At 39.7% G+C, this 24326-nt stretch overlaps 1 protein-coding gene across 2 annotated transcripts in view; it reads left to right on the top strand.

Annotated features, from left to right (window-relative positions):
- Window positions 1–9157, top strand: part of KIF16B (kinesin family member 16B) — a 372668-nt gene extending 363511 nt beyond the window's left edge. For both annotated transcript variants that reach the window (XM_056567898.1, XM_056567896.1), the window contains one exon: window positions 8489–9157. In XM_056567898.1, the coding sequence (XP_056423873.1) occupies window positions 8489–8647 (159 nt within the window). In that variant the 3' untranslated portion in view covers window positions 8648–9157. The remainder of the gene's footprint in view (window positions 1–8488) is intronic.
- The last annotated feature ends 15169 nt before the right edge of the window (window positions 9158–24326 follow it).

Genomic DNA, 24326 nt, shown 5'->3' with positions numbered 1-24326 from the left:
ATGTAAGCTAGTAGAAAAAGAGCTGATAGCACTTACAATGGCAGCTAAAAAGCAAGACTTTAATGGACTTCCTTAAAATCCATGTATCGTCTAGCTAGGGAGGGAGTTTGTGGTCATCATAACGCTGACTAACTGGCAGAGAGGCGACGTAGTTTCGCAGTCTGTATGCTTTCTCTGAGCCTGAGAAAGCAGGCAGACCGCAAAACGGACGTAGTCTCTCCGCACTATTTATAGAAAGTAAACCAGCAGAGGCTGTGTGATATGCCAGGCAATGTTATTCTGGAAAATCTTGTGTCCTGGTATTCATGTATTACTTTTACACACATTGTTACAGAACAGGTCCCTCTTGACAATGGTATTCCATAATGGCAGTGTCCTTGTTCAGCAGGAACAGACTGCAAACATACGAATGGTTTATGAAAATGAAAAGGAGTTCAAGGTGGGGTATTCTGGAAAAACAAATCTCCTCCATGGAGGCCACATCTTGTAATTTAGCAGTTTGATACTTTATACCACAAGCCAACTTTCAGAAGTCTAGTGTAGTAGTGTAGTCCATGCCTCAATGGGTTGGAGCGAGGCAACCTACACAATATTAGGCAGGTAATTTTTAATGACTTATGCTTACATTTGTTTTAGTTTGTTTCACGTAAGTTGTTGGACTATCTTGTATCAAAATCTGTTCCACTATTATTTGCCTGTCCTTTTATGCTAACTTTAAATACAAAAGTAAAATGTGAGGGGTACCCAAGATAATGGACTCTTCCTCAAAGATGGAAATATAGATATCACTACCCTATAACAACAATATAGAAAAATTCTACCAATGAGGCAAAAATACATAAAATATAACTTTTACTAGATTCTCATAAAAATACAGGGTACAATCGTTAGACAAATATGTGGTTCAAAATCAAATCAGGACTGAGTATTCACAAATAATGCTGGTAGGGAGGGATTGTAAAGGTACAGGTGAATACCTAACAATTGCTGATCCCTGCCTAACAGCAATCTATGCTCAACCTAAGTGTGGAATAGGCTAAAGGGATGGCTCTGTAAATTCTACCACTAGGATAGATAAGGACAAATATTAATTTAATGTGACACATTTCTCATTCTCCATGTTCCAACGCATTTCTCCCAGGTGTTTTCAGTGGGTTCATCACGGGTGGAGGAGAAGTAGAGACACAAAAACAATACATACAATGATACAATATACATACATATGATAAGATATATAACCGTAAACATGAGCCAAACAATAATAGAAAAGGGAAGGAGATTAAATATAAATACACCAATATTAATCTCAGCACGATGGAAAATGAACAGCAGTAATAGATGTAGTCACTGGCTCTGTCAGTGGTTGTCAGTCGATGACAGTAATGTCAGACAAAGGTAGATTAATGATGAGAAGCAACAGTAGAGAATAATACATATATATAGGGTCCAGTAGGTTAGTGTTAGACAGACCAAGATGATACAACAACAGGTCTATGGATGTTAGAGCTGCGAAGATACACCACAGTTAAACCAGAAAATATGTTACAAGACACCCCATTAATGTATATAGTAGAACAATGATAACACAAAGGGGCATTACAGTCATAGATAATTAATGTTGTGTAGTGGTGAACACTTCCATATATGACCTGTAATAAAAGAAAAAAATATATATCGGTATGACTAGTTTTTTTTTTAAACAAAAACACCAGAGACCTGATCATCGCAATAAGTGACGTGAAAAATGTACCTGTGGCTACACTAAACCAGGTTCTGGGCCCTTATAGAGTGGTGCTTCTCAGCATATATGTTGATTAGATGTGCTATAAAAAATGCATACCACAGCCATAAGGCGCAATAAGACCAGAATGACAATGCAATAGGTTACAATGGTGTTACGTCAGTGCTGCTATTTATGTTGCTCTTACCCGCACTCGCAATAAACAAGATATGGCCGGAACAGAGCCAGATTTCATATGCCTGTCATGGACTTCATGATGTAAAAATCCTAATGCGGCTGGTGAAGTAAAACATAGCATCATGAGTAAGGCTGATTTCACACTGTAAAATTCATCCGTTTTAAAGATCCGTTTGATGTTCCGTTATGAAAACCCATTAAACGGCCGTTACAAAATTACATACGGCCGTTAGAAAATCCCATTATAGTCTATGGGGTTTTTACATTATCCGTTTAAACCCATTATAGTCCGTTATTAATAACGGACGTTATTTTGAGACGGGAGAATGAACGGAAGAAATACTGCATCCGCTATTTCTCCCGCTACTATCTTCCATCACAAAATAACGTCCGTTATTAATAACGGACTATAACGGGTTTAAACGGATAATGTAAAAATCCCATAGACTATAATGGGATTTTCTAACGGCCGTATGGGATTTTGTAAAAGCCGTTTAATGGCCGATTTTCAGGGTTTTCATAACAGAACATCAAACGGATGAATTTTATAGTGTGAAAGCAGCCTAAGCGGTTCTCTTACAATAAGAGAAGATACAGGGTAAGAAGGCAGGAGGCCGGTAAATAAAGATGTAATAAGCTTACCATAAATGATGACTGCCTTGCGTGGACTGGCAGCGTATAACAGTGCGGTGCTTCCATTCTAGTTTTGCAATTAGCATAATCTAGAATTTTTTTCTGTTTCTGACACGAATAAAATCTATAAATTTCTGGATTATGCTAATTGCAAAACAAGAATGGTTGTGTACTCAGCAACATGTCCTTACTCCCTCAAATACCATAGGGAAAAAGACTTGTGAACTGAGACGACACATTTTGGAGCATCTGGGTGATGTCAGGCATAAAAGGGATAAACCCATCCCTCTACATATGCATAGACATCACCCAGATGATCCTCAGGCACTGAAATTCCAGGTCATAGAGGTCCTTAAGAGAGATGTTCGTGGGGGTGACCTAGGACACAAACTCCTACAAAAGGAGACAAAGTGGATTTATCAACTAGGCACCTTAACCCCACGAGGCCATAATGACTCCATGTCTTTTTGTTCCTTCATCTAAGACATCCCTCTATATACAGTTTATCCCATTAGGTTTTAATATAGCTCCTTCCCTTCCCTTATTCCATTTTTTGGTATTGCTGTCATAAATACGGTGGTTCATTATATCACTTGTATTACTGTATACTGAATCTACCATAAATATTGCTTATTCTATTGGCTTATCGATAATATCAAATTATAAATTATAGTATCCTTATATCCAATCTAGAATTTACTAACGGTTCAATTATTATAACTTATCTGCAATTTTTGGTTTCACCTGTCTTTGCCAGTGGTTTTGCCAGTACTATATGTTCTTTGTTACATTAACTAGTATCTATTGTTATACTGATACTTTACAGTTTTTTGTGCATCAACACTTGCCATTATGTGGGCTTAATGGGGTATTCCAGGCCAAAACTTTTTTTTATGTATCAACTGGCTCCAGAAAGTTAAACAGATTTGTAAAAGACTTCTATAAAAAAAATCTTAATCCTTCCAATAGTTATTAGCTTCTGAAGTTGAGTGGTTGTTTTCTGTCTATCTGCTCAATGATGATGTCACGTCCCGGGAGCTGTGCAGTTCCTATGGGAATATTCTCCCATCATGCACAGCTCCCGGGACGTGACATAATCATTGAGCAGTTAGACAGAAAACTTCAGAAGCTAATAACTATTGGAAGGATTAAGATTTTTTAATAGAAGTAATTTACAAATCTGTTTAACTTTCCGAAGCCAGTTGATATATAAAAAAAAGTTTTGCCTGGAATACCCCTTTAAGTATGGTATTCTACTTTACCTTTATCTATTTAGGGGTTAACTTGTCCTATTATTTTAACTCTCTCTCTTAAGAGTAAGTTTGCGAGTTTGTCACTAAAACGCATTGCGGCTCATATTGCATTGATTGGCATTCAGTTCCGGACATTTGACACGCATCTACGTTTCAATAGTCATGTGGCTCATCAACTTCCAGTCGTTGACACGCAGTACGGTTCATCTATACTTGCGCACTAGATTCTAGAAACGTAACAGCATATCCGGCCTGACGCGCTCTTAAACCGGAAGCGCTGTTATACGCATTCCACGCATTGTATCGAGTAAGGCAGTCATTGATTTTTGTAAGCTTATTACATCTTTATTTATTATCTGCCCCGTGGCCTCTTGCCTTCTTAGGTTGCATGCACACCCCATTTTTGCAATACAGTTCCCGTATCAGGTTTTTGATGAAAAACGGATTCCTCAAAACCTGAATACACAACAAAACATGTACAAATTTCAACCTGTATACGGTTAAAAACTGTATACGGTTTGAAAAATAATGTCCGGTTGCATCCGTTTTTTTTAAGAAAATACCTTTTTTAACGTTTCACTCCATTTTGAATAAAGTTTCACTTGTTTGATTGAAATTCCAAGAAAAAAAAACTGTGGTGGACCCGGTGGAACCGTAGGCACATACGGTTCTGTACGGTTCCCATTGACTCCCATGTTAAAAAAAAAAACGTATAAGGTTTAATACGGTTTTTCACCCAGACCAAAAAACGTGGTAGACTACGGTTTTGGATACAGGTAAAAAAACGGACAAAACCGTATAAGACTCAAAAAGAACTAAACCGGATGATGCGTTTGACATATGGTTTACAATGTTTAGTCAATGCATACGATTTTCTATACGGTTCCGTATGGTTTTTAACTTGAAACCGTATATGGGAACTGTATAGCAAAAATGTGGTGTGCATGCACCCTTACCCTGTATCTTCTCTTCTTGATGGAAGATAGTAGCGGGAGAAATAGCGGATGCAGTATTTCTTCCGTTCATTCTCCCGTCTCAAAATAACGTCCATTATTAATAACGGACTATAATGGGTTTAAACGGATAATGTAAAAACCCCATAGACTATAATGGGATTTTGTAACGGCCGTATGGGATTTTGTAATGGCCGTTTAATGTGTTTTCATAATGGAACATCAAACGGATCTTTAAAACGGATGAATTTTGTAGTGTGAAAGCAGCCTTACTCATGATGCTATGTTTTACTTCACCAGCCGCATTATGATTTTTACATCATGAAGTCCATGACAGGCATATGAAATCTGGCTCTGTCCCGGCCATATCTTGTTTATTGTGAGTGCGGGTAAGAGCAACATAAATAGCAGCACTGATGTAACGCCATTGTAACCTATTGCATTGTCTTTCTGGTCTTATTGCCCCTAATGGCTGTGGTATGCATTTTTTATAGCACATCTAATCAACATATATGCTGAGAAGCACCACTCTATAAGTCCCCAGAACCTGGTTTAGTGTAGCCACAGGTACATTTTTCATGACACTTATTGCTATGATCAGGTCTCTGGTGTTTTTGATTGAAAAAAAAGCTAGTCATACCGATATATATATTTTATCTTTTATTACAGGTCATATATGGAAGTGTTCACCACTATACAACATTAATTATCTATAACTGTAATGCCCCTTTGTGTTATCATTGTTCTACTATATACAATAATGGGGTGTCTTGTAACGTATTTTCTGGTTTAATTGTGGTTTATCTTCGGGGCGCTAACATCCATAGACCTGTTGTTGTATCATCTTGGTCTGTTTAACACTAACCTACTGGACCCTATATATATGTATTATTCTCTACTGTTGCTTCTCATTATTAATCTACCTTTTGTCTGACATTACTGTCATCGACTGACAACCACTGACAGTGCGAGTGACTACATCTATGACGGTGACTGCTGTTCATTTTCCATTGTGCTGAGATTAATATTGGTGTATTTTTAATCTTCTTCCCTTTTCTATTATTGTTTGGCTCATGTTTACTGTTATATATCTTATCATTTGTATGTATATTGCATCATTGTATGTAATGTTTTTGTGTCTCCTCCACCCCTGATGAACCCACTGACAACACCTAGGAGAAACACGTTGGAACATGGAGCATGAGAAATGTATCACATTAAGTTAATATTTGTGTTTACATCTATCCTAGTGGTAGAATTTACAGAGCCATCCCTTTAGCCTATTCCACACTTAGGTTGAGTATAGATTGCTGTTAGGCAGGGATCAGCAATTGTTAGGTACTCACCTGTACCCTTACAATACCTCCCTTCCAGGATTATATGTGAATACTGATTTGATTTTGAACCACATATTTGTCTAATGATGGTACCCTGTATTTTTATGAGAATCTAGTAAGTTATATTTTAAGTATTTTTGCCTCATTGGTTGAATTTTTCTATATTGTTAAATTTAAATACAGTCCTAAAGGCATCCCATCTATAGATTTCAGATTTATAGCTATCTTAATGTTTAGTGCAATAAGCTATGTTGATCATGGAGTGTATGGTAAACTCTTTTTATACTGTAACTGATGATTTGTACACACTAAAGGGGTACTCCACGGCCCCAGCGTTCGGAACATTTTGTTCCGAACGCTGGGTTTGGGCTACAGGGGTACCTTGTATCGCATCTAGCCTCTATCACCTGTACCACAGTATTGTCAAACCCGACGATCTTTACCATCATTCACCGGATTGCAAGAAATTTACCGGAGCACGCTTCCGGGTTTTTACGCATCCTACCTGCCAGCGGACGTCTCCCCAGCGAAAACCTTTTTCCGGCAACCAGGCTCCAGGACATTGCTGGTAAGAGGCACAGTGTGTCAAATCCCCAAATCCACTCAAAACTTTCCCTGTGCCGCCGGGGTAGAGTGGTCCACAATTGAGGGGCCGCCAGCGGTGCGGAACGCAGGCTCATGCACCCACAGGATTACAATTAAGAGACTATCTATATCCCACTCAATCTATATCCCTGTGCCGCCATGGTAGAGTGGGATACACACAAGGAGACCCCAGTGCCGCAGATTGCATTGATTTTAACTCCTTACCAACACGCTACCGCATGCAGTATCCTGACCAGATTCAAGCTATACAGAGACATCGCTACTCAGACTATTTGTAATCAACCATACAAGGCACAATCTCCGTGCATACATCTATAAGCGATACAGACTATTTGCACACTGGGATACCAGCACTTTTTTACCCTGAATATTATATGTCTACTTAATTTTCTTTCATTGTATGAATATTTTATACATTTACTACCTTGCCTATCGTGGTGAGTCCGATGTAAGGGCCCTATAAAGGACACCACAAGCACTGTCATTGTAATAATAAATTTTTTAGTAGGTTCATTGCATCATTATCATTTTGTACATATATTTTATATACTCCCATTCATTGTTGACAATCAAGCCCAGACTTGAGGAAAGTGTACCCCCCGCTTTATAGAAAGTTAATATTTGTGCTAACATCTATCCTAGTGGTAGAATTTACAGAGCCATCCCTTTAGCCTATTCCACACTTAGGTTGAGTATAGATTGCGGTTAGGCAGGGATCAGCAATTGTTAGGTACTCACCTGTACCCTTACAATACCTCCCTATCAGGACTATATGTGAATACTCAGTCCTGATTTGATTTTGAACCACATATTTGTCTGATTGTACCCTGTATTTTTATGAGAATCTAGTAAAAGTTATATTTTATGTATTTTTGCCTCATTGGTTAAATTTTTTTATATTGTTGTTAAATTTAAATACAGTCATAAAGGGATCCCATCTATAGATTTCACATTTATAGCTATCTTAATGTTTAGTGCAATAAGCTATGTTGATCATGGAGTGTATGGTAAACTCCTTATACTGTAACTGACAATTTGTACACATTAAAGGGGTACTCCACGGCCCCAGCGTTCGGAACATTTTGTTCCGAACGCTGGGTATAGGCTACAGTGGTCGTGAGGTCATGGACATCACGACATGCCCCCTCAATACAAGTCTATGAGAGGAGGAGTAGACTTGCATTGAGAGGCATGGCGTGATGTCACGAAGGGCATGGCTGTGAAGTCACGACCCCCGCACCCAGCGTTCGGAACAAAATGTTCCGAACGCTGGGGCAGAGGAGTACCCCTTTAAACACAGTAATGTAAGAAATCCCTTCATCAGCAGAAGAATTTGCATGCCACCTTAATTCTACACACCGGGAGAATATCTCACTGCATATGGTTTTAACGTCTTTAAGAGACACTTAGGATAAATTAATAAATGTTCTACTGTGAGAGTGCCAGCTAGAATATGCTGATTTTACTGATCCAGCTGTATAGGATATTCATCTAAAACATTTTCCTGACCCTTAAAAATCTATTAAAATTTCAATAAATACATTCCTGATGGACCCAAGGGTTTGTCTACCAGCCAATAATTATTTAATGCCAAGATGCATAGAAAAAGCTTGACGTTGAAGGCCAGTGTTCACCATATGTCTTGAGGCGCTATTTGAGCACAAAACAACCTATTAGCTCAGGCATTTTCCAATTCAATTTTCTCAAAAAATAATACTATTGCTGATTGCTGACTTTTATTTGATTTTAATTATTTTCTTCTTTCAACATATTTTTTTCTCTTCGCAGAAATACCTCCGAAACTTCTTCTCTGTGATGCTGAAATCGCCAACATCGCCGCTGCATATCGGTAAAGTCAGCCTGACCCTTTCCAAGCATACAATCTGCGAGTTCTCGCCTTTCTTCAAGAAAGGAGTTTTTGACTACAGCAGCCATGGTACTGGCTGAGAATAGAAACAAGTGTGCCTTTCTGTAAATAGCATATGAAGAAAAAGCAACAAAGACATCATGTTTCTACAAGGAACGGCTGCACTTCCATGTAATTCGTCAGTGTCTCAGCTCAAGAGGACACTTTATAGCACAATGTATTTTGTCATGCTAAAAAATTGCAGAGCAGAGGTCTGTAGCATGAGGGGACAATGAGCTCATGAGACCCATCGTCTGGATTGCTTTGTTGGATGATGGGATTTCTCCCCAGATAAGACGTCTGACACTGTGTTATGTACTGGACCAACTTTATTTATTCAACGAATATCTTACTAAAGTTAACATACGCTCAGGCAGGCTAAGCTGGGGCTTATTCTTACCACCGTAATAATATTGCTTCAATATGATGCAGCTATAATGGACACTTTACACAGTTACAGTTCCCCGGGGTGCTCAATCAGAAAAATAGCCATGATATCCAGCATAAGAGAATGAAGATGGCACTCGCCAATGATGATGCAAGAACGGTGACTCTTTAATTACAGCAATGCAACCAGCAGACAGACAGCATCGGGAAGAGGGATGCCACATGACGTCCCTCTTCCCGATGCAGTCTGTCTGCTGGTTGCATTGCTGTAAATAAAGAGTCACCGTTCTTGCATCATCACTGGTGAGTGCCATCTTCATTTCCTTACTCTATGAATGATGAGAAGGACCGATTCCCTTCAATACTAGAAGGACATTATTACTGCACATCTGATGGCATCCTATAACTAAATGCACTAAGCAATGTAAACTTATTTCACCTTTCACACGTATAGGAAAAATTTGAGCCTCAACCCAACAACCATAGACATCACATTGTTCAGAGATCCTGATGTTTTCCCTATGTTCTTTTTGACAATCTATAAGGGCTATCGGCATTGGTTGCTTGTCCCGAATAATGAATTCACTGGAAAGATCTGATGTTTCATGTTAAATGCAGATTTTTGGATCTTGCTGTGCCATGAAAGCTTTAACCCTTTCCAGCCTCCATTGTAAAATGCTAATTAAGCCAAGAATACATTGTTTTCTGCCAAAATGCTTTGTGATATACTTACCTTTTGCATCCGTCTCCATTTATCTTATTTTGCAGCAGTTTTTTCTTTTACCTGTGACCCGCTGAAAGCGAGTTATAACCCTGTGAAGTGCGGCAGCCAACCAATCTGTCTGACTCATTCACTGCATTAGAGTCTATGTTAAATAAGTCAGACTTGAGTGACAGCCAGGGAGTGAGGCGCGTGATGTTGCACACTTCACCCAACCATGACTTCCACTTCTCAGAACTGAGACGCATTGTGATCTAAAATTTCGACATGTCTGGACAATATGTCAAAAGTTTTTGAAATGACAGTGACGCTTTAAGGTTACTTAGAGCACAGGATTGTGTGAGGTTAATGCAACGAGAAATTAATGACAAAAAGCTACTGGATTACAAAGAGTAATTGAGACAATAAAGATCTATATTGGTATTGGTTGGTAAAAGAAAGGATAAAGAAGACAGTAACAGTCTTAGGCTGGGTTCACACTACGGTTTGTATTTACGGTTCCCGTATATGGCTGGGAGGGGGGGGGGGCGGGGCTTAATCGCGTCGCCCGCACTCAGCCGTATTCGGGAACCGTATTTAATGCATGTCTATGAGCCGACCGGAGTGAACTGCAGCCTCCGGTCGGCTGCTTTATCGGCCGTATGCAGTTTCCTGACCGCAGGCAAAAACGTGGTCCAACGCGTTTTTGCCTACGGTCGGGAAACCGCATACAGCCGAAAACGCAGCCGACCAGAGGCTGCGGTTCACTCCGGTCGGCGCATAGACATGCATTAAATACGGTTCCCGAATACGGCTGAGTGCGGGCGCCGCGATTAAGCCCCCCCTCCTCCCAGTCGTATACGGGAACCGTAGTTACAAACCGTAGTGTGAACCCAGCCTTAGTAATTTCATACTTAAACAGATCTACAGTATGGACAGATACACAATGGGTAGCGAGAGTATAATAACCTAGTTTTATGATCACTTTGCTCTGATACCTGGTGGAGCTGAAAACTTAGCATAGAAAACCCAATTATTTTTTTTTGTCTTACCTGATCCAATGGTCAGGCAAACCTTCCCTGCCTTTTATTGTTCATGCCGAGAAGGGTATATCTCACTTCTAGCCCATATTGGTAAGATGCTTCTTCCACCGCCCTGGAGGAAAAAAAAAAAAACATGTTTTTATATCAACTATTGCCAGAAAGTTATACAAATTTATAAATTACGACTATTTAAAAATCTTAATCCTTCCACTGCTTAACAGCTGCTGTATGTTCCAGAGGAAGTTGTGTAGTTCTTTCCAGTCTGACCATAGTGCTCTCTTCTGGCACCTCTGTCCATGTTAGTAACTGTACAGAGAATGAACCGATCCGCATAGCGAACATCTCCGGCTCTGGACAGTTCCTGACACAGATATAGGTGGAAGCAGAGAGCACTGTTATCAGACTGGAAAGAACTGCACAACTTCCTATAGAGTATACAGCAGCTGATAAGTACTGGCATGATTAAAATTTTTAACTAGAAGTAATTTACTAATCTGTTTAACTTTCTGGCACCAGTTTATTTGAAAACCTTGTTCTTTCTTTAGGCTATCATTTTATGTGAAATATATCATCCACACTCCGTTCTCAGAGAGAAATGCACCGCCCCCCCCCCCCCCCCTGTATAGCTGTATAGGAGATTGCGGGGGTTCTGACAGCTGGAATATAAAACTTAAAAACTTATCCCGTGGCTAGAGGACAAGTTTTATGCATGATACTTCTCCTTTAAGGTTGGATATACACACAACATTTTGCTTTTGTTTTGTTTTTTTGTGTGTTTTTGCTGCATTTTAAGTTGGGGTTTTTTTTGCCGCTGTTTTTGATAAAGCCAAAAAACACTACAGCCAGACATTAATTTTAATTTAATTAAAAATTTATAGGAAACTATTGGAAGATCAACATACACAGTATGCGGCATGTTCTGGGTGTTGCTTTGTTTCTAGCGTTTTTTTCCAATACGCTTCTCGATTAATGTTTTAAGAAAATCTCAAGTAATATGCACGTCACTTAATAAAAAAAAAATGAATAAACAAAATAATTAAAAACACTTAAAAAGGCTTAAAAATCATGACATTGTTTACAAATCCTAAGTGTGTGTGTGTGAAGGAAAACGAACAGAGCCTCAGCTAGAAAGCATCTCCTCTAGATAGATAGATATATATACTAAATGAAAATATACTTTTCAGATGCAAATCGTATGAATGCGTATTTTGCTAGCCTTACATATTACAGGTCATTTTTTATTAAGCAATACAATGCACTATGTTTTATGCCATTGATGTATATAGATCTGTTTATATCATGATGTACAGCATAATAAAAATCTTCATCAACTCTCTAATTAACACTAAAGATTGTTTTAACTGCACCATAAAGAGGAACATAGAGGAAGCTACAAAATAGCTGCCAGCACCCGTGCACATCTAGATAACACGAAGACACTAAGACGATAGGTCAACTTTTTCCAGGCAGGGTACCTCCAGCAGTTGCAGAGCTACAATCCCAGCACGTTGGCTGTCCGGGCATGCTGGGAGTTGTAGTTTTACAACAGCTGGAGGCGCCCTGATTGGGAAACATGATTAGGTGATTTTTTGAAACCTTACACTATAGCACTTGTATATATTCACACAACAGGTGACCAATGGCAAAAAGTAGCTGTATGCAGAGTAATTCCAGTAGTAGGGAAGAATTTTGTTTTTACTTTTTATTTAAAAAAATTATATATATAAAAAAAAAGACATTTCAAAAAAATTAACTAACAAAATGACTGACTGTGATTTAATACTAATGCATTGAATATTTTGTTAGCAAGATGTCTGAATTGTAAAAAAAAAAATAATAATAATACATATACCGTAACTGTTTGCTAATGGTTTGTTAATCCAAGAGCTTCCTATGTTGGCAATAAACTGCAAGACTGTAACTTATGCAAAAGATTAACCTTTGTTATGACCATAGATGTCGTCCATAATATAAAGTTTTTCATTTAATGGTTTTTGTAGCACCAGTCTCTATGAGACTGATTTATTTGGCTAAGCTAGTCTTTAAAAATGCACCTATGTAACGGTTCCAAAGATCTAGTCCCAACGAGAAAAAAAAATTACATGTAAGATAGTCTATAGGCATCATAAAGGCAAGCGGGTCATAACGGTATCAACCACAAGTCATCAGTGTAGTCCTCCATGGCTTCTCCCTGCCTACCTTAATTGATGGATCTATCCTCATACCTAAACTTGAAGGAATCTTTCAATCAAGGCTGGAGGGTGTGGAGAAGCCACCATGGACTGCCCTGATAACTCATGGTTCAGGCAGCATGAAAGTGATGATAGGTTCCCCTTAAGGCGTGAACATAATTGTTTCAGTGCTGAAATTTTAGAGGAACCCTAGAAAACCAAAACATATCTATCTGCGTTTGTTCAGTGAACGAAACAACCGATGTATGTTGTCAAAAAGTATAATAAAGCAACTTACTAATATAATGTTATTAGTCATAATGCACAAATCTTCCATTATCAGCTGAGCTGTCTGGCTTGTAGCTGTGATGTCCTGTCACACCCTGAAAACACTACTCCCTCCCTGCCCCCCCCCCCCCTCTCCTGTTTGCTCAGGACCATGCCATTTATGTGAATAGGGGAGCATATATTACTGCTGATTATATTTTAAGGCAGCAGGAATGCTTTTAGTCACAGTAGTTTTCATCAGAACAGACTCACTGCTGTCTTATCTGAGAAGGGTTTCCTGAGCAGTAATAGTGGTGGCTAGTTATTTTTGCATTCACAGACTCTGACATGATGTTGCATCTCAAATGGTGCAAGTACAGCTGATAATGATCTGTGCAGTATGGCTAATAACATATTAATTAATTGCTTTATTATACTTTTGGCACCATACACCGATTGTTTCTTTCACTGGACGACCCCTTGAAAGCTGCAGGAGGGTGTCATAACTTGGCTAAAAGAAAACCCTGGAGAACCCATTCAAAGTCATCTTGACTCATAAATGAAATTCTATGCTCATGGTAGGTTTTTCCTTGTCTTGATGATAATATGACAACCTTGTACACTCCACTGCATTTGGATGTAAACCGGGAGGAGCTTTTTGCTTTCATCATAACGTTCTTATAAGCACAAATTTGCTTTACTTAAATTTTCATTCATGTTATTGGCTGTAGAAGGATAATAATTTTGCTTAAGTTGTTACCTCAAATACTGGCACATGATGCACTGATTCCATGTACGTGAATATTTGTATGTTATTAGTTTATACTTAGACGCATCATTTAATTGCAGGGCAATTAAGCTTTGTGTACGATTTGTTATGACATGTGACCGTTTGAAGCCATTAAGAGCATTTGTAAAGATTGTGTTTGTTATAATGCTGTGTAAATAGTACGATGCCATCTCCTTCATTATGTATGGGAAATTTGCCTCATTGTTTGTATAATTCTAAAATACGTTTTGACAGTCTGTTTTAACTAAATATGTAACACTTTCCGTTCTGTTTCTTTTTTGTGCCTGCTCACATTATTTAGCGTTCTGCCTAGAATGCCGCAGCACTGTGACGATGTATCTGAAGACCATGTCGGTGTAAGGTGTAAACAAGCTACATGCAGTGGGTGCAGCCATCTTATTGTTTTATTTGCTGCTTATATTTATATAGTAAAGATGCCAACAGCAACCAGTAATTTTTCTGGCACTCTAGTTGTGGCAGCACCCTCTAATTTTCTTTTGCCCTAGTTGCCACAAACAAGGGGAACTTTGGTGGGAAAAAAATGTTTTTCAAATCAACTTGTCCAAGAAAGTTATATAGGTTTGTAAATTACTTCTATTTAATAATTTTAATCTTTCGAGTCCTTATCAGCTGCTGTATGCTCCAGAGAAAGTTGTGTTGTTCTTTCCAGTTTGACCACAGTGCTCTCTGCTGACACCTCTGTCCATGTCAGGAAGTGTCCGGAGCAGGAGAGGTTTCCTATGGGGATTTTCTTCTATTCTGGACAGTTCCTGACATGGACAAAGGTGTCAGCAGAGAACACTGTACTCAGACTGGAAAGAACTACACAACTTCTTCTGGAGTATACAGCAGCTGATAATTACTGGAAGGATTAAGATTTTTAAATAGAAGCAATTTACAAATCTGTTTAACTTTCTTGCCCTAGCTGATTTTAAAACATTTGTTTTCCACCGGAGTACCCCTTTAACACTTCTCTAATGTTATTGGGTCAGAGTGACCCCATCCACTTTTTGTAGTTGATGGTACATCTTAGTAATGACGGTCTTCTCTATACTTGTGTTTTTATGTAATAATATCAACTATGCACATAAATTTAATGTTTATATATTTAATTACATTAATAAATTTGCAGGATCATGTCTTTGTCCCTCTCGTTTGTTCATATTGCAGTGGATGTAACTTTGAAATGGTGTTCTTATTTCAGGTCACGTTTTTCAGGTTCTTTTTATATTTTCGTACATTTAAACAAGTAAAAAAAAGTAACATTTTATATTGGGTATAGAGGACTTCCCAATGATGTATAAGGAAAAAAAAAATTCCATGATGCCGGACAACACACCACCTAGCCACAAACACATCAGTAAAGTCGGACTCATTTCAAGCACATGCACCCAACTTTACTGATGTGTTGGATTTTTAATGGAATTCAAAAAGACCCCCGCGATCTAACATCATATCCCCTATCCTTTGGCTAGGGGATAAGATGTTTGCGGAGGAGTACCCCTTTAAATCCCACTAGACTAATAACACCAGGGCTAGCATCAATTTAGTCCCTTAGGGTCTATTCACATGGCAGAATTTCCACTTACGGAATTCTGCCTCAAATTTAAGCCTATAGACTTCTATGGCATTCTGCACTCCCATTCACACTCCTGAATTTCCGCTTGCGGATAGCCAGAAGTGTGAATGGAAGTGTGAAATCCCATAGAATTCTTTGTGCTTTCATTTGAGGCAGAATTCCGCAAGTGAAAATTCTGCCATGTGAATAGTCCCTAAGGGATTGTGCTGCCCTAGGCATAACACACATCATTTGCCTGACTGTTCCTTTAAGTCATTGAGCATCTTTGCACTTGACTTCAGTGTCATGTTTACTGAACTGTTCACACTTCGGAATTAGATTGTTTCTAAAGAGAATAAGTAGCCCTTAATTACATGGTGATTTATTTCACATTTGTTAGGATTATTTGAGGTTTCGGTGACAGCAGATAATACGTCTTGACCGTGGCAGATGCGGGTGGCATAAGCCAGATACACATATGGTTTTATTCACTGACAGATGAACTCTGACCAGATTACAGATAGTTACTGCTTATTATGGATTTAAGGGCCCAGTCCAAAAATAACATTTTTATGATGGTTATCATGACTGCAAGCAGAAAGACACATTTTTGGCCAAAAAATTTGTTCTTTACACGGGGGGACATAAACAAAATGTGAATTTTAATGTTAACATTTATCTCATTTACACCTGAAAGCTAAAGATCACCTGAAAGGAATACACTTTATTAGAGGCACTCATCTAGTACCTTGTTGGAGCTCCTTTGGCCTTTAGAACCCCAGCAATCCATTTTAGCATAGATTCCACTAGGGGCGTGACGTCACACGGGGGTGGAGTCGTGATGTCACGATCTTCCGTCCCCGTGGTCGGGAGCCAGACCCTCAAGCGCTTCCGGAGCAGTGACAGGTGGGGCTGTGTGCTATATTGCAGGGGGCCCCAGCAGCGGGACCCCCGCGATCAGACATCCTATCCCCTATCCTTTGGATAGGGGATAACATGTCTAGGGGCGGAGTACCCCTTTAAGATATAGGGACTGTGAAGGCCTGAAAAACAAGAAAGCCCTGATGTTAGCTTCCTGGAACCAATCCATAACTATACAACCCTTGTGGCATGGTGCCTTGACCTGTCATCAGGTTAACATCTACAATGAAGGAATGATCTTGGTAAGCCCCCACATAGGCCCTGATGTCCATCCACCAGTATCAGAGGACCCAGGGTGTACTAAGAAAACATTCCCCACACTATTGTGCCACAATCACTAGCCTGGACTGGTGACAGAGTTTAGCAGAAGCAGCATAAACCTTTTCTAAGGCTATGTTCACACAGCAGAATTCCCGCATGGTTTTCTGCATTGAATTCCGCATGTAAATTCTATTGTCTTCAATGGGATTCCGTATTCCCATTCACATTGCAAAATTTTCGCTGCTGACATCCTGCAGCTAAAATTCCCCAAAAAGTCATGTTTTATATTTTTGCAGAATTCAGCTGATGAAGCCCATTGAAGTGAATGGGGCTTATTTTTCTCTTTTAAATAGGGATTTTGTTTGGAATTCGCACAGAAATCATGTGGATTCTGTGCAATTCATACTGAAATTCTAGATGAATTACGCAGAAATTCTGCATAGGTATGGAAAGATGCGGAATTCCGGCCAGATTAATGTGGCTGTGGAATTACGCATTTATGCAGAATTTTTGTCATCTGAACATGGCCCAACCCTCCCATCAGCATGGTGCTACAAAGATTTGGATTCCTCTGACCAGGCCATGTTTCTGCACTGCTCTTTGATCCACAGTTTTTTTGGATACGACCTGTCTGGATAAGAGAGGAGATAGAATTTGGCACTGATGTGCCTCTTGACCACATACTCTGGTAGACACATTCGTCACAACAACAGAGGGAATGTAAAGGTGACATTTCAGTGTAATTCTTCAGAACTGAGTGGCACAATTCAAGGCACTTTTCCCATGTAAAATATGAATGAAGCTTGTATTGGAGACAGAAGATAATAGTAGCTGTCACTCACCGTCTATAAAGTATGCACAGCTTCTGTTCATAGACTCACAGTGCAGCATTCATATACGTTGCTGTGTGCCAAAAGCCCAGGCGGCAGCACCATACATATACATCTGGTGTCCCTTAGGAGTTATGTGGGGTTCTTCATACCAGAAATCTCTTTTTTGTACTTTAAAGGTAGTGGTTGTGGCACAGGATAGATAATTGTCTGATCGGTGGGGGTCTGACTGTCAGTATCATGAATAAGGGTGTCCTGACCTTCCTTGCTTAAATCTCCTGCACGGGCCCTATGCTCTCCCTGGCAACAGAGCATCACAACCCCCGTACAAATCTCTATGGGAGAGGTCAACCCCCCCCCCCCACGACCAACCTATATGAGACTGACCAGCATAGTGCAGCTAATATCTTCGGCGGGTTCATAGAATGGCATTTTTATACTCAACTGCTCTCCCACTCCAACAGGGAATGTTATTCTTTGGAAAGATGATAATTTGCCATTATGGCACAACACTTAGGTCACAACCCTTCCAACCAGTTCTACACTTTTAATTCCTTAAAGAGCTGTCTACATTTTATAGCATGGTCACCTCTTACAAGTTCATGCAACAACAAAGTCTGTTTCCTAAAAAGAAATAATATTCCATAATGCCACATGCAGATTCCAATATGAGTTCTTGGGGATGTGTGTGAGCAATAAACTTACAAATGTTAAATTATTAATACTTAGAAACTTCACAGGCAAAGTTAATACAGTTCCGTTATCTTATAAATTATTGGAATGTCTTTTATCTTTTCTCAAAGAGAGCGATAATGGATTATACAGTAAGATTAAAAATAGACTTGACGCTTAAGAGAAATGCTTTGAAACAATTAATCCACGGGCAAATGTATTTAAATCAGATGCACCAGCGCTTTACATATGGGACTTGGAAAACATTGTTTCTTTGAAAGATAATAAGGGTTACTTATCAAAGTTTCCTGGCTGTAAGACTAAGACTTGATTGGTTTTACAGTTAAAGTAATAGAGTTAAAAGTTGTCAAGGAAATGGCCTTTCATTCTCCACTTTAGCAGTGTCTAATAGCTTTCATGAAGTATCATCCAAGTTTTTTTTCCCCAATTATTCCTTTAGCCAGCTACTGGAATGGAGACACCACGGTCTCCTGCTCTCCAGAAAAACATCAATTGATTGTAGTGTCATACAAATTACAAGTCTCATTTTCTGTGGACATTCTAGCCAAGAATGCCAGGCAAAATATTTATGGATAAATAGAGAATCAAAAAATAATATAGTATATAAAACTAATGGGAACAAATCAGTACCAGTTTTAAATGGTTATTCTGACCTTTTACATCTTATCCCCTATCTAAAGGACAGGGGATAAGATGTCTGGTCGCAGTGGTCCTGCGGCTGGGACCCCCACAATCTCAGTGCAACCCCCGGCATTCTGTGCCGGGCGCTGCCTCCAAGACCGAAACGTGACATCAGAGCCATGCCCCCTCGTAAAGTCACACTACACCCTCTCCATTCATCTCTATCTGATGGGGAATGACGGCCGTCACGAGGGGGGCGAGGTCGTGATATCATGTCTCGGTCTCAGAGGCAGTGGCTGGCACAGAATGGATAGAGGATAAGATGTAAAAGGACGGAATACCCCTTTAAATTTCCACATCACATACATATTTACATTTATTTAATCACACTTTTACTCTTTACGGGGGAATCTGGGGAAGAAAAGGTATCCCCTATTCACAGGTTAGTGGATAAGTGTATGATCGTGGGGGCTCCGATCGCTGGGACCATCTCCTATCTCAGAACTTTCTAACCTCCACCCTCCAAAAGTAACTGATGTTGGAAGTGGCAGCCTGCTCAGCCAAATACTGGCTGCGGCAATGTCCAACCTCAGCTGAAGGTAGGGTCTGGAGCACTCCAAAGTAGGTGATGGGTCCCGTTCTGGAGATCGCAGGGGGTCCTAGGTGTTGGGCAGTTATCCCATAGCCTGAGGATAGATGAGTTTTATTCTCCAAATAACCCATTTAAGCCCGCACTGAATCATCAAGGTATAACAGTTTATCTACGGGGATATCAGTCTGTCCAGTTAGAAAGTATAATTATCTGTAGATCAATGTCACCTGCTTTGGTGCAAATGAAAGTGACAACAGGTGATCTGGAGAGGCAACAGCTAGACAAACCCCAAAAAGGTGCTAACCAAAGACAATTACTCTCTACTTTCTTACTGATACTGATGAATCTCTTGTTTTTTCTATTGTCCTTTTTGCTATTGGTAGCGTGAGGCAGGTTTCACAGGTAGTTCAGCTCCTCCAAGATGGTAACTCCATACGTACCGTTGCAAGAAAGTTTGCTCTGTTTTCCTACACAGTCTCAAGAGCATAAAACTTTGACTAGACGTTGGCTAATACACGAGGTGGGCTGGACAAGAAATTTAGAAGGGCCTCAACCTAGCAGTAGGACAAGAATTTGCTCATGTGTGCAAGAAGGAACTGGAGGAGGACTGCGAGAACCCTACAAAATAATCAACAACCCTTCAAAATTACCTCCAGGACTTACGGCTTCTTACCAAACTGTCAGTAACAGACTCCATAAGGAAGATGTGGGACTTGTGGGCACAGTCCAGCACCATGCAGCTCAATTGCCAGTTGCCGGAATACACCAGAATTGGCAAATCTGCCATTAGCACAAGACTGGTTTGCCGTTGTGGTGGGTCAGTTAGGGTCTGGGGTGGAGGCATATTCTTTACATGAAATTACATTTACAGTAGCCTGACGGTATGGTACCAGGCTAATGCTATTGGAGAATTGAACACAGCTCCTATGACACAACATAGTTCAGAGTAGCAATATTTACAATGTGGAATATTTATCCTGAAATCATGTTATTAGAAATCCAGGACAATTATTTTTTTTTTTTTTTTTTTTTTTTTTTTTTGCAGTTGGATTTTTCCTACCTACATAGATACATTATACTTTGCATATTCATCTCATATTTACATCCTACATAAGCAGGTTTTGCACTGGGCATAGAAGACACTATGGCCATTTGCTATATACAACACCATAACTCTAAACCTAAATATAGAATAATGAGCAATTGATGTCAGAAATAAGCCTATGGCACATAAAAATGAGCCACAATTAACACAGGAGTAATGGGCTTACTATGCTGTGAAAATAGATTTTTCCTGTCTTTATTTTCCATTTGTCTACATTAAATGAAGACATGAATTGTGACCTCTGGTGTCCAGATTTGTAATGTAGATTTATTGTCTTATATGGTCAGATTAAAGAAAGATTTCCCTCAAAGACAAATCAATTATTAGCATAAAAACACATCTTATAATTCTGGTATGAAGCCTATACATCACTATAGGATAATGTGATGTCAATTCTGCTGGATCTGCTGACAAAGATATGTAATGCATTAATGGGACATTATTTTTTAAAGGAGTACTTCAGGATAGAAAAAATGTATCCCCTATTCTATAGATATGGTATAAGTGTAAGATGAGGGGTGGGGAGGGGAGTGTTGGGCGACACGTCTTCTCCATGCAGTTCTATGGGAGAGCCGAAGATTCCTGAATGCAGCGATCTGACTCTCCCATAGAGCTCCATTAAGGGGACGTGTTGGCTCTTCAGGAGAGAGCCGTGGCACCGGATGGGAGATCGCGGGGGTCTCAGTAGTTGCAATCCCCTGCAACCTGACGCTTATGTTTTTCTATGCTGGAGATCTCTTTAAGTCTGTTTTGTTGAACAGTAAACTACAAGATAGGTGTAAGAAGGCAACGAGTGTGGAGCCGCTGTGTTACCCAACCGGTAGGTTTACAGCTCTAAGCACCCTGTAGGTTTAAAGTTCTTATCTCGTTGGAAGTCATTTTCCGAATGCCCTTCCAATGTGAGTTCCAATATAACCCAAGCTGACCCAATATAAATAAACATGTCCTTTCCAATAATGTTCCCAGTGCCTGCCTGCCATATTTGGAGGAAGTTGTTGGATAAAGCTGACCGAATAGACCAGGTGGCACCACGAGTTAGGCAAGAACGTGTAGGCAGCAGTCCAGGTCAACAATGGAGAGTTGGTTAGTTAATTGGCCTTTTGGAGTTGAAAGGCCATTGTTCTAGTGATCCAGAAAAAAAATGTGCCTCTGTAGCCGAATGTGACCCAGGCAGTGATTGGCTGAGGCACGCGCACAACCTCTACACCCCCCCAACTACAAGGACACAATTTTCTTCTTTACAGCAGGACACAGTTATCAGCACCCCTGCTGTAAAGAAGAAAAACTGTGTCCCTGTAGCTGAAGGTGTTCAGAGCCAATCACTGCCCGCGTCACATTCGCCTATTCATTACACCAGGACACATGCCGGGATTCTTTCTATAAATAACAGGCAAGAGGACTGTAGTATGTGACGCAGGTTTAGGGTCAACAGGAGACTTGGTTTGGTACAGGAAGGATCCGGTATAGGTGGAATCCACCATGGTCAATACAAGGATGTCAGGAACAGATGAAGCACAGCTTTGCTATGAATTTTAGGAATCACAGCAACACCCAGGCACTAGGAATAGCGGGGATCTGGCCTAAATAGGTGCTGCTGGAATTGGAAGTATGAGAAATGGGACAAGTTTTGGGTGCACATACTGTCCCTTATAATTACAAGAAGTGCAGGTGTGGGTAGCCCGTGAGCCAGGACCAGAAATGCAGACGAAGAGAGAGACAGGACACTGGCAGTAGCCGACTGCTGGCATTATAATATGTTAATATATGCAAGAAAACATGGATAACTGTAGTCACACCCCAATTGTATCAAGCATATATACTGTACCTTAAGGGGGCTGCTGCTACAACTACCTAAAAGCAGATGCTTCTACCTAAAGGCTGCTGCTACTACTGTCTAAAGATAAAGAGGGGCTGCTACTACCACTACCTAAAGGGGGGCTGCTGCTTTTACTGCATAAAAGGGACTGCTACTACTACTACCTAAATGAGGCTGCTAATACTACCTAAAGGGGGCTTCTATTATTGGTAATATTGGTCTCAGTTTACAGGATTTGGTCAGTAACAGTAAGATGGTAATATGTATTGAGGTTAAAATTCCTCATTGTATACTGGTATAATTGGTAATATTGGTTTCAGTATACAGGATTTGGTCAGTAACAGTATGATGGTAATATGTATTGTGTTAGTATTCCTCCTTGTATACTGGTATTATTGCTAATATTGATCTCAGTATATAGGATTTGCTCAGTAACAGTATGATGGTGATATTTCCTTTCCTCATTATACTATTGTTACTTGGTAAATGTATGACTTCTATATATGTATTATAATGCATGGAAAATGTACACATATATAAAAAGTAAAATGGCTCCAATATAGTTAAATACTGTAGCAATTGATTTCCTTGATACATATTTAGTGTACTGTAAAGTAATACATTTGGGTTTGGCTGTTGGTGGCTGATGCAATGCTGTGGGGCTGGTATGCAATTATTTCCAGGTCTGGTTTTCATCCCCAGTCCGGCCCTGGTTCTGCTGACAATAAAAGATGGTGTTAAGGAGGAGGCATATGAGAAACCACTGCAGTAAGACCAGTTTAAAGAAAGTGCTCTGAGAAGAGGAGGAAAATGATCCCAGGGAAAGAGCTTGAGTGTTGGCAAGTAAACGTTCTTTTATCTGGCTCGAGCTAGGTTTCCACACAGATTTTTTTCTGGAGTTTTGTGGGAGAACTGCCACTGCAGATTTGGAGCCAAAGCCAGAAGTGGAAACAAAGGAATAGGAGATAGAAAGAAAGGACTTTTATGTGATATTTTGAAATATTTATAGACTGTGTTTAAACCAAGTGTGACCAATAAAGATGCTTAGGAACGCATCAAGTTCTTAAATCTGATACACAGCACTAGAGACTTTAAATGGGCACTTTTATTAAAACTAACTTTTGCTATTGCATTCCTTATGATAAATAAAAAATCTTTCTAATGTACTTTGTTTTAAAAAATGAAGTTTTCTATGTTTTATATGTGCTTAACCCCTTAAGGACCCATGACGTACCGGTACGTCATGAGTCCGCTCCCGTTCTATAACGCGGGGCCACGGTGTGGCATCATAGCGGGTCGGGCCAGTCCTCTAACAACGGCCGGGACCCGTGGCTAATAGCGCGCGGTGCCGCGCGCTATTAACCCTTTAGACACAGCGTTCAAAATTGAATGGCGGCATCCCGAACAGCTTACAGGACAGCAGGAGGGTCCCTATCGTGTCCGATCGCCGAATGACTGCTCAGTGCATGAAATCCAAATTCCAAATCCTGAATTCCAAAGTCCAAAATAGTGTATTTTTGGTCACTTTTTAAATCAGGAATCAAAATATCACGATCAATAAGTCCGATCAATACAAAAATGGTACCGCTAAAAACTTCAGATCACGGTGCATAAAATGAGCCCTCTTACCGCGCCATACACGGAAAAAGTTATAGGGGTCAGAAGATGACAATTTTAAACATATACATTTTCCTGCATGTAGTTATGACTTTTTCCATGAGTACGACAAAATCAAACCTATATAAGTAGGGTATCATTTTGATCGTATGGACCTACAGAATAAAGAGGTGTAATTTTTAACAAAAAATTTACTGCATAGAAACGGAAGCCCCCAAAAGTTACAAAAGAGCTTTTTTTTTTCAATTTTGTCTCACAATGATTTTTTTCCCATTTCGCTGTAGATTTTGGATAAAATGACTGATGTCATTACAAAGTAGAGTTGGTGGTGCAAAAAAAAAGCCATCA

The sequence above is a fragment of the Hyla sarda genome, chromosome 3 (assembly GCF_029499605.1).
Source record: "Hyla sarda isolate aHylSar1 chromosome 3, aHylSar1.hap1, whole genome shotgun sequence".
NCBI lineage: Eukaryota > Metazoa > Chordata > Amphibia > Anura > Hylidae > Hyla > Hyla sarda.
Note: the sequence above shows the minus strand (reverse complement) of the source record. Positions and strands in the feature narration are given on the sequence as shown.